Source organism: Plectropomus leopardus, chromosome 4 (assembly GCF_026936395.1).
Source record: "Plectropomus leopardus strain MGB_pleo_1.0 chromosome 4, ASM2693639v1, whole genome shotgun sequence".
NCBI lineage: Eukaryota > Metazoa > Chordata > Actinopteri > Perciformes > Serranidae > Plectropomus > Plectropomus leopardus.
In genome coordinates this window covers 24070429-24084921 of record NC_142179.1, presented here as the reverse complement: position 1 = coordinate 24084921, position 14493 = coordinate 24070429, and the positions used below count along the sequence as shown (strand labels likewise).

The following is a 14493-nucleotide window of genomic DNA, read 5'->3' as shown; positions in this document are numbered from 1 at the left end:
ACTCAGAGAATGTTAGCGTTGGAGCAATAAGGCTGTCAATTGTTTTATTCTGTTGGGAAGAAAAGGACTTCCAGTGACGAACTCATAGAGTGCTCTATGGAATTTGATCTCTGGCTAACAGCAGTTATCCTGTCCTTCTCCTCACTTCTTTACTATTATACATCTCTTTCCTTTCTATCTTTCTTTGGCAAGTATCCAAGTCTCCTGTTTGAAGGTATATAGGAATTGTTGACTAAAACAGCATAGCCAGTGTAAGTGAAAGATAAAGTGAACCCCTGAAAACCCGGGCTTGGTCACTTGGCATTTTGCCTTGATATATTAAGATTTTTTTGTGTGTTCATGTTTTTGAATTTTTTCTTTTTTTTTTTTAGCGCTGTATCTGTAATTTCCATAGCTTCCTCATGGATGCATGCTGCTTATGGTCTGGAACCTGGTTGGTACCTTTTACTAACGTCGCGGCCACACCTGTGTGCTGTGCCCAGGACCGTCCTGGACTTTTTTGTTTTTTCTTAGAAAAATCCTCTTGCAATTTACTCTAATTTTTCAGTATGTTTTGTCATTTTTCTCTTTCAGATAAAATTATGTGAGATGTTTAGATTCTGTAGGTCTCAATTTCAGATTTCAAAGAAAAAAATCAGCTAATGACTGAATTCCCCATTCCATCTTCAAGCATAGAGTCTGTGCCCGTGTGTCTTGTACCCTGATATATACCCTGTAGAGGGTTGACTGTGAGTGGTAAATTTAGAGAATGTTCAGACACAACGCAAGAATTTCCTTTAAATTACTAAGTTTATCAATATTGTCGAGGTCCTGTGTCATATAATTCATGTCAGGGCTGCAACTAACAAATATTTCCATTCTAAAAAAAGGTTTATGTAATTTTCCTTTTTGCAATTGATAACTGATAATTGTAACTGTAACTGATTGATAATGTCTATTGCATGTAGTTCTGAAATTTTAGTTTATATCTGCTCTGAAAACGCTTTTCAGTTTATATCATCACGCTTTTCAGTTTATATCATTCTAAAGTCATGAAAAGTAAATAGTGAGTAAAAAGGAAACTTAACATTTAGGAGAGTTTCCTGCGTAATTTTAAAATGTCATTCAGACTGAAATAATTTGTAGATCATTTGAAATGATACATTTCTAAAAGTATGTTTGTTTTTATGAATACAAATGCTTGTTATTGGAGGTCATATCATAGCTTATTTTTTTTCTTGTTTCATATCAATCCATAATTTTAATTTCAAATAGTTTCTGCGTCTAGAGTTTGCCTGTTGTGCTGCTGCACAGACGTTGAACTAGGCGGGCACGAGGCCAAACCTGGAAGAGTCGATAGCTGTTATACGGGCAAATGCCTGCAGACAAGCAGATTTTTGGAGCTCTAATGAATTGCACCTGTATTGATCTCCATGGGAAATGCTTGTATGATACAAGAATAATTTAAAGAAGGAAAAATGCTGGGTTGAAGGGGATGGAGGAGGTGGAGGTGAGGTTGTTGGCAATGGGGGGGGGCAGACGTGTTTGTGCAGATTTTGTCAGGATGCAGATAGTGGGATCAAGATTGGGTATTGACGAGATAGGGGGCCGGGTGACTGAGCCACAGAAGCTTGAAATAAACTGTCGGAGGCACACGGCCAGTCATTACAGTGAAGCCGCCTGGCCCTGCTCAACCTTGAGCCAGTCGATAAGCTATTATAACCATGCAAATTGTGGCCAAATCAGAGACCTGACATATTGGTATTATATTCCTGTGCAGCCACCGGGTTATGCATCATTATTGGAAGCCAGCAACAATATGCATTATTCTCCCTTGTTGTTTAGTGTGTAGACTCGTGAGGGGAAAACACTGCCGCAGACAGAAGGACATTAATATTGTGTATGTGTGTTTTGGGGGCATTTAATTTTTCTGTGGAGGGCACAAATTGAATTGAACACCCCGATAAGTTTCTACATGCCAAGCTCTTGTGCCATTTCTTTTTCACATTTTTTTATCAGACATTTTCCCCTTTATCTGATTCCACCCCCCTCGTTGTCTCTCTGTTTCTCCTCTTTCATCGGAACGGCAGCCTGCCAGGTCATTTACTCTCGGTGACAGTGATGCATCCAGTGGGCCACAGTTTGGATGATGTAATTTGGGCTAAAGGCTGTGTAAACACTGCTGTGACCTTGGTTTTAGATTTGTCAATAGGGCTGAGTTGGAGAACAGAGAAGAGGATTGTGTGGGATTGAGAGCAATGTGCCCCGGCTGTGATAGCTGGAAGTCTCAAGCTGACTTACTGATATGATAACCTGAGATACCTCAGCCTTACCTCTGACCCAAGGAACACTCCTTTAACCATCTTTCTGCTCTCGCTTGTTGTCAAAGCTCTCTGCTCACCTCTGCTCCACTCCTTTCTCTTTGATATTCGTGTACTTGCTTTCTCTTGAACACTCATTATTGCCCTCACCTCATGTTCTCTCCACCCTTCCCTTTTCTCCTCTCCGACCCCACTCCTTTCTGCTTTGATAGCAGTGTCTCTGCCCTTCTCCCCGCAGCTTGTCCACTGTCTGCCCTCATCTTCTCTGCCATGGTGCTTTACTCTGTTTCTGCTGTCATCTGTCCTACGCTGCTCTTCATGAGCTCCAGAGGTCAACACAAGTAAACACTGGCCGACAGCCCAGACAACACAGAGCTATTGATCTGGTTTGGTGGGAGAGGTGATGGGTCTCCTGGTGGGTCTCGAAGAGGGTTATGACCTCCAGGTCTAGACTACACTGTCCCGGGTCCTTCAGTTGGGGGAAGTAAGGAAAAATTGAGTATTGGGCCAACAACAGTCAGTCAATGTTGATCCACTGAGAATGCTGCAGGGCTACTAGGGCTGCAGGTGCACGGCCTCAAAATGTGGTCCAGGACAGGGTAAACAATATGATACAAAAGCAACAGTTTGAGACAGTTAGAGGTGGGTGGATTTATGGACAGCAGTGGACATTTTTTTCAGTATTACTTACTTTTTTATTTGGGAACCAAGTTGTTGTTGTTTTTTTTTTTTTGTAGAAATACTGCTTAATCTCATGATTTTATCATTATTGTAATATGATTTTTGGCAATAAACAAATCAAGAGCTGCAATATCACAGCAGTGGTGATTCAAAAAGCCAGAGCTCCCGCTCTGCTGTTACTGTGCTTTGTTAAGGCTTTAACAGGGTCCATTCATTGCACACAATATTTAACCTCATTCACCAACAAGACATTGCCAGAAATGCTACAAATACAGATTTACATCAACTTTTATTGGACAGTTAGTGTTTTAAGCATGCTAGAACACCTCCTAATTGCACGGATACTGTGAAGCAGCTGCATGGAGGGTTGTTACACATTTTTTGTGAGATTTTTGTGCTTTTTGTCTGGGATTGGGATGGATAAAATTTAATACAGGACAGGAGGGATATTAAATGTATTATATAATATTATATTATATAACTATTTTTTATTATTATGGCTGAAGTAGGTAGGGTTAAAAAAGCCTGGTTTTTATTTTTAATTTTAGTTACACAAATTATTTTTCTGTCTACTGCCAATTGTTTCTCGGTGTCCAATAAATTTATCATACATCAGTTGTGATCAATTGGATCATAATTCACTCCACATTCTATTCTGTTCACTAGTTCTTCCATATCTAAATTACTGTGCAGAGATCTGGGGCAATAATTACATAAGTACAATACATCCATTAATTACTCTGCAAAAGAAAGCAATATGAATCATTTATAGGGTAGGCTATAGGGATCATACAAATTCATTACTTTTTCAGTCAAAACTTCTGAAATTTAAAGATCTTGTGGGATTACAGACAGCACAAATAAGACTTAAAGCAAAACAATTTGTCACCAGGAAATATTAAAAAAATATTTATTGAAAGGGAATGGGTTTATAATTTAAGGGGAGTATTTAATTTAAAAAATAAGTGTGCGAACAACAAGAAAAAGCTTTTGTATTTCCACGTGTGGAGTTAAGTTATTGAACAGTTTGAATGCAGTGATCAAGGAATGTCCAAACATAAATCAGTTCAAAAAGAGGTATAAAAAAATGATTTTTACTAAAAATAGGGATGAAGAGAGTTTTGACTATCACCAGGTCTTTACTGTTTATTATTTACTGTTTATTATTTATTTTGTTATTTATTCTCTTTTGTATTGCCTTGAGTTGTGTGTGTATATGTATGTGTGTATGTGTATATATGCTGTATGTATATATGTTTGAATGTATTTGTGTGCATAAATGTGTATTAGTATGTGTATGTGTATGTATATATGTTTGAATGTAGTTGTGTGCATGAATGTATATTAGTATGTGTATATGTATATATACATACATATCTTGATTAAATGAAGCGTTGCTGTCATGATTTGGCAATGAATTAAAAAGAAACAGTTTATTTTTGATGAGATTAATATGTCAGCAATTAATTTTTATATTTTTGAATAAGATTTTTATGTAAGAATTTATATTTCAAATAACATGAATATTTTGTAATTAATTCATATCTTGTAAGATAAAGATTATTGGTGAGTAAGATAATATATTAGAATAAGTCCAGAGAATTAATTACTGTATAGTAATTATTTTTGGAAAAGGAGTGGGAGTTAAAAGGAGTTAGTACTTCTTCCCACTCCTTTACATTTTTCATGTCTTCTTTTGTAATGTATTTTCTGTGTCTGACCACTAGTTTATGGTTGTCTTTTTTCTTTTGTACATGTTTTTTCACATGTTCAGAATAAACTTCTACTACTATTAATAATAATACTTTTTTCATCTTTGTACAGCCCTCATATGCAATTGAAAACTCACTTTTTAAAATTGCACAGCTGCAAGAAATTGACTTTTCTAGTTCTTTTCTTCATGTTTTTTCCCCTTTACCACATACTATCCTTACATCAGGCTATAATATTCACATTTGTCCCCTGTCAAAATCTTTAAGATTAAAACAACAGTTTGCTAATATGATGCATTATTGATCTACCAGGAGGTATTAAGGCTAACATGGATGGTGGCGTGCTAGTCTGGAGTTGGATATCAATGTGCAAGTGAGATTTTGTTGTGTTTGGGTTATGCAAAATTGTTAAATTGTTCCATGCCTTTTGCTCAACGCTGCTTCATGTCATGTCATGACCTGGCTGTCTTTGTGCCTCCTTTGCCAGAGTTTTGAGTTTAAAAAGTGGGAATTGAGTTGTATTAAAGTAAATTGGTCAAGTGCTCAAATAGTTATATCAAGTCAGTATATATGACCTAAAGTAATTTACTTGATCCAAATTGTTCACTTGATTAAAAAAAATAACTTATTGACTTACTTATTGAGAACTCATTGATGTCAGTTGAAGTAAATCATTTAAATTAGTCCCACAAATCTCTTTTTTTTAAGTGCATGTGATCCATAGCTTTTTTAAGACAGCTGTCAATCACCTGTCTTTAGGCTGTGAGCAGCAGTTCCAGTATCACTATGTTAACTGACATTGTTAAAACCTCAAGTCAGATACAAGGGCCACTCAATGACTGTTTTAGATAGAGGCTTGTTCAACAGCTCTGGGCAGTGCAGCTGATATTTGAGAATACACAAATTTGTTCCACCAAGTTCTGCGTGCAATGGCTCGCAGATGGGCAGCAATTAATCAGAGAGGTAACTGTGAAGTAGTTTGCAATTAGACTGGAAAGCTCTGAGGCATGCTAATTGAATCAGAAAATTAGCGGCAGCTCTGCACTGAGCTGTAATAGGCTAGCTTCCGCTTGCAGCAGGTGCTAGCCCACTCAGCTGTGGAACAAGGTATTTAAGTCACATTAGCAGCAGTAAAAATATTTCTTGATATGGAACAGTTAGATTTTCTGCTCGTTTTCACAGCCCGTGTCACCAGGAAGAGCCAAACAGCAAGCAGGTCGGCTCAGCCAGCTTGTGGCACAAACACAACTGCCACCACCTCAACAAAATCTCAGTAAGGAATTGATGCGTTGAAAGATACATGAAGACATTTAAATAATATATTAAAGGAGGTGAGCTTGATAGTGATCACATGTAAAAAATGTATGATGCTTTTCTGTATTTGACCAACGATAATGTAAAAATTTGTACACACATTGTTTTTGTAAACACTGGTTCGTGTCTTTAACTCAGTTGCTCCACTTCTTCCTATTCGCTGCTCCTCTTCGTTCTCCTCACCTGCACATCCCTCATCTGCTACCACCCCCTCTTCCTCCTTGCTATAGCCTCCCCAGGGCTCCTGTTTGCTGACATCTCTCTCTGACACAACATGAAAAAGTGGTGAGAAATTAAAAATTGATCACTTTTGAGCATGGGGTTGCCATCTCTTCTGCTCTTTGGCTATGAGAGGGAGAGAGACTGAGAAAGAGAAAGAGAGAAGTAGTCACTTTTGTGGGAAGGCTGTGCAAGCAAAAGTTCTTTCAGGGTTTCCGTAGAGTCAGAGTTAGGGGAAGAGAGTGAGGGAGCGGAGGAGCGAGGCAGCGAGAGATGTGCAAAGGAGGAGGGAGTGATGTAGAGGTAGAGAATTCCCCAGGCAGACAGTGTTGTGCCTCGTAGTTCTGGCTTTAAAGCATGCTGCGTGCCACACATACAGTAGGAGCAGAGGCCATGACAGAGAGAGGGAGGGTGTGTGTGAGAATGTTTGTGTACGTGTGAGGATGGGTGTGTGTGTACGCGCATTTCAGGCAGACAGCATCCTCTTTTCTGCCTGTTGAGCCCCCCAGTCCTCCTCAACATTCCGATCCTGCCCCGGCTCTGCTAACTCTGATATCTTCATCAGACACGCCTGCCTGCAAACACACACACGCTAAGATTCACCCACAAGCACAAAATGCATATATGCATGCTTAGACAAATCGCACACGCTAACATACAAGCTAATGCGGCCTTGTGCACGTTCGCAGACACATTTCATTGCCTACGTCTCTCTTACACAAACACTCACAGACACATAAACATGGCTCTTGCACATTCTCAGCTGTGTTTGATCACACTCATAAGGATGATTGTGCATTCTGTATTGATTTGTGTGTTTTTGTCTGTGTTCACATGTTGTGGTGTCTGTGCTTAGCCTGAAATTAGAGAGGATGGAATGAGGTCTTAGGTTGATGAAAAGCCATCCGCTATAAACCAATGTCATGCATTGATTTTCCCGGTAATGAGTTCCCAGAATGTAGACATGCACAGAGGCGTTGAAATGTACACACACACATGTAACAGGAACCCCCAAGCACATACATAAAAGATTGGTAATGACAATATGTGTCTACAATGAATCTAGCGAGGTTATAAAAATATAATGTCTTGTAGTCATATTTATATTGTAAATCTTTTGGGATGTCATCAGAACAATTTGCAAAAATTCCACCACATTGTGAACAGATCTTTAAGTCATTTCATTAACATGTTTTTTTTTTTAAAGGAAGGACTTCTTTTAAGTTGTAATTGTTTTAGCTGACCATCAAATTTCTAAGAGGAGCCGTTTCTACGTAGCCCTTTGCTTAACTTAGCTATGGCATGTGCCTCCAACTCTTGTTAATATTTGCTGAAGTGGTGCATGCACTTTTATTGCAAATCGTGCTCTGGCACAAATCCGAACTCTGTACTGTTCACCCCTCCAAAATTAGTCAGGAGAGCCTTGCTTTCCTAAAGACTCTTTCTTTATCTCCACACCCCTCTCTCTCTCTTCCTCTGCTTCTTTTTCTCCCCTGCTGAGAGGATAAGGGCACTCCCACTCTTAGTCAACTGTAGAGCATTTACACTGAGGTAACTGTAAGGTTAGCTTGATCAGCTTTTAGTTTGGAAACTTTGGCACCTGCGGTGGAATAGGCCCTCAGGCACTTTGGCTTACTTCACCGAAACTTTTACTTTCAGTATTTACCTCATCTACCCGGTCATCCTACATGTGACTGTGCAACCTTTCTATTTTTATCAATTATACAACAGAGAAGAGAATGGTTTGTCGCATCATGTGGTTTGTCCTATTAAATTCCTTTTTTATTCCTCACTTTGATGCTCTGAAGATAATTTCCTCTGCCACAGATCATGTGGTTCTTTAGGAATCTAATCAAATCGCACTATTCTAGCAATCTTTATAATTTAGAGTAAAGAAAAATTCCTGCGAGCATGTTCCCTCCCTATACAGCTGCAATTCAGTCAGCTCCGCTCCCGGCTGCATATTCCAACACCAGCTTGTTAAACAATTTCAAATCTCGACGCCAACTCTGGCCTATTCATACAGTTACCCCCAAGCCCTCCCTCCATCCTTCCATCCCTCTCTCTGTCCCTCCTCTGATCCCATTTCACAGTGGAACCATCAGGAGCTTATCCTGATCTCAGCCTTGGCCGGGGGCCCAAAGCAGTGCATGGCCCGCCTGAACTCAGCTGTGAACTCTCAACCTTTCCCTCAGCGCCCTTCCCTCTCTAGTTTGTTGGCTCCCCCTTTACCCCAACTCCATCTCTGCCTTTTTTAGGAGGGTTTTGGATAGGGGCCTCGATGTGCAGTGGATGCTCTTATGCACAGTTTACAGGGCACGTCTAAACACACTCAGGGTGTCGAGTAGAGCTCAACAATAACATAAACTCTCTGCTATTATCCAGACAGCAGCCAGCACACCAACCGGCCAGTCAGCTTGCTAGTCAGGGAGTCACACGGCTGCATGCTGTCAGTCAAACAACTATCATGGTAGTCCCCTAATCCATCAGCCAGCTCGCCTTCATAAATATTACAAAGCTGGGCTAACTAAGACAGCTCTGAAAATGTGTCCCCTGAGCAGAAAAGGCGATTGGGTTAATTTCCCCTTTTCTCACTTCGTTTTTAAAACCACTAAGTATGTCAACTGGCACTGGCTGGTGGCTAATGATAGAAGTCCTGGCCAAAAAACTGTAAGTCTCTGTTTTAGTCATCACAGACACGAACCAGCAGCTTTAGACTCGACAAGACCTCTGCTTTCCATGTTGCCCTCGGCTTACTTCCTCCTCTTCCTTTCTCTTTATCCCTCACAACCCCTTCCAGCCAGTGTCGGGAGTTACTATAATGAGATTGGGGTTTAAAAGAACTGAGCTCCGTCTATAGTAGTGTGTGCCACTAGTTATGCTATTCTGGCCTCCACTGCTCTCATCCTGCTTACACTTTACTGACCTTGAGGGGTCAAAAGAAGGTCGGAATGAAGACGCTGGTCCAAGTATGTGCAATGACAAGAGCTGAACATAAGATTTGTTAATCTCATAGTTAAAGCCAAAGCCAGAATTTAAGACTTAATGGGAAGTCCTGTGAGCTATGATTTTGAAGAGAATGAACAGAATGTTCAGTATACTGGACATCCACAGTGTTATTTATTCACTTGATAGACATGTCTTCTGGGGCTTCATCTATGAGCATACTATGAGAGTTTTACTGGATTTGCTGGACATTTACTAGAAATACTCCCTATGATTTAGGGAAGGGGTGGCGCCTAGGTAGAGCGTACAGAGGCTGGACATAATGCAAATAACATCATGGTTTGGTACCCTGTTCATAATTTGGTAATTTGGTCAGCGGAGTCTCTTGTTGTGCCTTGAATTTCTTTCATAATTTCAGCTTCGGCCTCTACCAACTGAAGTTCCCAAATCACATTGTCTCTCTGTTAGAAATTTTTGTTGCCTTATTCATGTAAACAACATTTCTTCTTCACCCTCGGGTGTTTGTTTTCTTCCGGTTTTGCATGAGCCGCCTGATGGAAACACCCACTTGCTTGCTGGAAATTCTCAAGACAATTACCAGCTCTATTCACACATGGGTTCTATCGAACATTACAAAAGCTTCATACCAGGAAGCTGGCAGGATGAAGTCTGTTTCGTGTCATATCTAACTGATTCAGATATTTGTGTTCTAACATACAGCTCCTCGGGGTAATGCTTTGATAATTTTACATTTGCAGTGCTTGTGTGATAGGGTCTAGTGATGGTGACAAGTTTTCTTGTGTGCTGGCATAGCAATGATTGCTGTGGTTCTGTGTCCACAGTGGGCAAAGCTGGTGATGTTGGGCATGCTGCGCAGGTAATGTTAGATAACGTGTCTGACCCTGTCTGGGAGCAGCATGCAGCCAATGTGCTGACAGGACTGAGGTGCTCTGTGGCTGTAAACCCCTACCTTTGGTGGTGGTGAATGTCAACCCAGCACACGGACCTGGAGCTAAAAGTGTCATCATATCAGCTCTCGACTTTGTTCACAGAGAGAGAGAAGAAGAGATAGGAAGGTAGGAGGGGTCTACTCCATGGGAAAGAACTGGCAAGGGTTTATGACACTCTGTTGGCTTCTCATATTTTGCTCTAAAGAGATTTGACCGTGTGTACATGTATGCCCGCAATTGTGTATGCTTGTGCATCTGTGTGTCTGTGGCTACTTTATCCTCTGTTTGTCTGTGTGTGTGTGTGTGTGTGTGTGTGTGTGTGTGTGTGTGTGTGTTTGTGTGTGTGTGTGTGTGTGAGATCTCAGTGACACACATCCCCTTTTATGAGAGGCACATCACACTACAGATGACCCTGCTGGATGGCGATGGCCCTTTTAACTACAGCACCCTGATGCAATCCGCTGTAAATACATTAAACCAAGCTGCAGAGGAGGAAGCTGCTTATCCATCCTTTCTCCATTTTTCTTTTCCTCTCTTGCTCTTACTCTATCTTTATCTCGTTCTCTCCCTCCATGGTCTTTTTCTCTCATTTGCTTAATATATCGGCTTTACTGTATTTGTCTCATTCTCGTTTTTCCTTTATCCACTTTCTGCTTCCCTCCCCTTTTGCTACCTCTATCTGAAAGTACTGCATGCAGACACTCCCCAGACTCTAAGCTTCACTGACTTTAAACTCTGCCGATCTGGTTTAGGCCCCTCTTCTTAGCATTACTGCCTGCTGCCCACCTTTACCACCAACTCCACACCCTCACCGGCCTCACCCCGGCTGGCCAGTCTCAGCCCAAACCTGCCTGCAGGTCAAAGGGAGTGCCAAAGGTGCGATGAGTGACGTGGCACTCTGGCTGACCCCTGGCAACTTGGCAGGGCTGCCTCCCTAATGAGATTAGCTGGGTAATGCCGACTCTGTGTCTGTTTCTCCTGCCGCCCAGCCCGGCCCACCCTGGGGCTCTTTATTTAGCCAGCAGCAGGACAGGGTGTGCCAGCATTTGCAGGTCGAGGGCAGGACAGGACCCACAAGCCCACTGCCCTCCCTTGTCCCCTTCCCCCCAACCCATCTATCTGTACTGCCCAGCCTGGGTTTGTAGCTTCGATATTCTTCTGCTGCATTGTTTTTTGTCTCTTGTTGTGGCTGTGTGTCAGACTTCTTAAAAATGTCCGACTCTGTCTCCGTGACTTTGCAAAAGTCACTCATTTTGTTTGTCTGTCTCTCTCCATCTTTCCCTGCTCTCTCATCATTCATTAGGCACACAGATACAAGTGCCCTTTAATGGCCAGACTGAACAATACTGGGCAATGATCAAACAATGCCCTGATCCCTTGAAACACACACACACACACACACACACACACACACACACACACACACTAACACTCACACACTCACACACTCTGCCCTGAGCCAGGTGACCGAGCATGAAACCCGGGAACCTCGGCTCCCATGTGTACGTGTGACTGGCTTTGATGATTGCTCATAGCAGCGGAAAGTGCAAAGCTGCTCACTGTACCGCCCTGCGAAGACACACAGACTTAGACAGTATTACCAAAGCTGTGGCCACCAGCCTGGAACTTAGGTGGCCAGACAACTAGTTTGCAAATATGAAAATTTGCCTCATTCAGACCGCGATACTAAATTTACTTTCTCTGTATTACTGTAACCCTCTTTGCCTCTTCAGCCTCTTTTGTCCTTTTGTTTAGGTGGCTCTGAGAGATGTTATTAGTACCCTTATTAGCAGTGAGCGAGTTTAAGTGCCAATTAAACGCCTACAACTTTGTCACCGTGACAGAGTGTTTTTATGAGAGGGTCCTCGACAGACAGGGGGCCTCCCGTGGCACAGGTGTGCCCCTCTCAGCTCTAGGGTCACTTTCATCCTGGAGTGTGTGACAGCTCATGTGAGCCTGACAGTGCTGTGCAGCCCCAGCCCAGGTGTCCAGGTGTTCTTACTTTCTCAATGTGATTGTGTGAGTGTGTGTATGCACCAACACCTGCTTGGCTGTGGCCCTGGGGCACAGACAGGTTCAAGTTCCACCCAAACAAACATCCTGTGCCAATCGCTCATTAGACATGTGTGTGCATGTATCTGCATGCGTGTATGTGTGAATGTATGTTTGTCTGCATATGCCTGGCACAGTGTGTGTAGCTAACATACTAATATTGTATGCCCTCTGTACTCATCATTTACACTGAGGGATTGTGTTACCTAGACGTGTCAAAGTCTGCTTTTGTGCCGACAGACAGTCAGCTTGCTCTTCACCTTGTGATTGCTCTTGATCACACTGGCTTCAGGTTCTGACATTTTGTGTTCCAGCTCATCTCTGGCCACATGAGAACACCATGGACAAATGTGTCATCCTCAGCCAAGAGCAATATTTAGAGAGGTGAATTAGCTTTAACCCGAATCCCATTCTTTGTGTTTCAGTTTAACACCTCTCTCTTTCACATAGACATGCCAGAATGCACACTGAAAAGACCTCACTCGCTCTCCTCCCCTCTCTTTATCTATCGCTTCAGCACAGACAAGTCACAAAATACACGCTGAAAAGAACAGAGATACACATGCACACATATGCGCACACGCACGCAAAAATACACACACACACACATACACACACAGTCCCCCGCCGCTATATCACATTGCTGATATGAACCTTTAGAAAAGAGAAAAGAAATCCTGTTGAATGAAATGAAATTGTGAGGTGGATTTAGAGGCCTCCATGTTAATCTCCAAAGAGAACTGCAAACATAATAGCCATGCAGTTGGATGTACAAGAAACTTAATTAACCGGAGACCTTGTCCATAGATGGCAGGTCAAGGGAATCTCACCCACACAGCACCTCATCTTTTCTAGTCAAGGCATTTGCTCTGCATTTATACAAACTGAAGATCTCCCTCAACCTCTAAAAGTCTGTTTACATCTTTATAAGTCCCATGAGTACATACAGTATTTCCATGTATATGTACGTATTGGCATCATTATGTGAGTGGCTTATCCAAGCTGTGTTCCCATCTGCAGCTTTCACTTTTGAGTTGCCAGTTCCAAATTTGACATGTGATGACATGCTTGCTTACAGGGAAATATGGGTAATAAGGGGCACATCACATATTAATTATGACACAAGGACACCACCATTTCTCTCTTTTTCTGAAATGTATATATAAACTGAAAAGTATATATAATTTTACTGTTAAACTGGGTTCCAAGTTAATGTTTTTCCCCATTTCTTTCATTGTTTTCTTAAGTAGAATGTAACATATATATATATATATATATATATATATATATATATATAAATATATAAAGGCAAGTAAACTCTGAAAATAAACTGTCCTGCTGAGCTGCATGCACTAGTCTGTATCACTACTTAGCATTGAATGGGAATAATGAAAAAAATGGGACATACACTATAAAAGTTAACTTTGGGGTTGACAATGACATATACAACGTAATGTTACTAAACATTAAATATCTCTGGATGTAAGAGAGAGACTTGTTAGCCCAGAAGCAGATGTCTGCCATCTTGCATCTCCAGTAAGTGCTCTGGTGTGATCATATCCCTCTCAGAAGTTTCATAATCCAGCTGTGGTGTCTTTTTAGAGAATAAGTAAAAAAAAGTCACAGTGATAAATTCAACACTGAATGTCCTCTGTATTTTTCCCCTGTTTTCTGATTAAAAAATGACAGTTAAATAGCACTTAACTTTGGGTTTAACACTGCTTTCATCTCTGTCACCAACTGTCCAATCACAGTGGAGAAAAGGTGGGACAAATCCAATTCAAATTTATTTTTAAAGCACATTTCAAAACAACAGTTGACCAAAGTGCTATACATTAATAAATAGATTAAATAATAATAATAATAATAATAATAATAATAATAATAATAAGAAGAAGAAGAAGAAGAAGAAGAAGAAGAAGAAGAAGAATAACAATAATAATAACAATAATAATAATAATACATTTTTAAAAATCACAAATATCACAAAGTCCAACCATCACAGAGGACAAAATATAAGTGGTGAACAACATCAACTGTGGTTTTTCATCTGGGAAAAAATGGCTTTGGTGGACACACGGCCTTATCAAAGTAACACTGGCAATTGCTCGACCAATGAGAATTTGGTCAGACAAGAGCACATCGACCAGCAGACCAGAATGTGACAGCTTTAATACTGTGCCAGTTATTACAATTTGGCTCAATTCCTGTTGGTGGTTGTTTTGGCAGAATGGTTGGTTTGGTTAATGAGAGGGAAATAAGATTAATTTAAACTGTCCATTTGGTTTAGTTGTGTTGCAAACAGTTTTATGCTAACTT

General features: G+C 41.0%; 1 protein-coding gene across 6 annotated transcripts in view; it reads left to right on the top strand.

The window, feature by feature from the left end:
* arb2a (ARB2 cotranscriptional regulator A) overlaps nucleotides 1–14493 on the top strand; it is a 245622-nt gene that overhangs the window by 148169 nt on the left and 82960 nt on the right. The window contains exon 11 of one of the 6 annotated variants that reach the window (XM_088076909.1): nucleotides 5876–6480. The exons of the other annotated variants lie outside the window; for them this stretch is intronic. Within the exon in view, the coding sequence (XP_087933035.1) occupies nucleotides 5876–5970 (95 nt within the window). The 3' untranslated portion in view covers nucleotides 5971–6480. Of the gene's footprint in view, nucleotides 1–5875; nucleotides 6481–14493 lie in introns of those variants that run through there. 6 annotated transcript variants of the gene reach the window in all.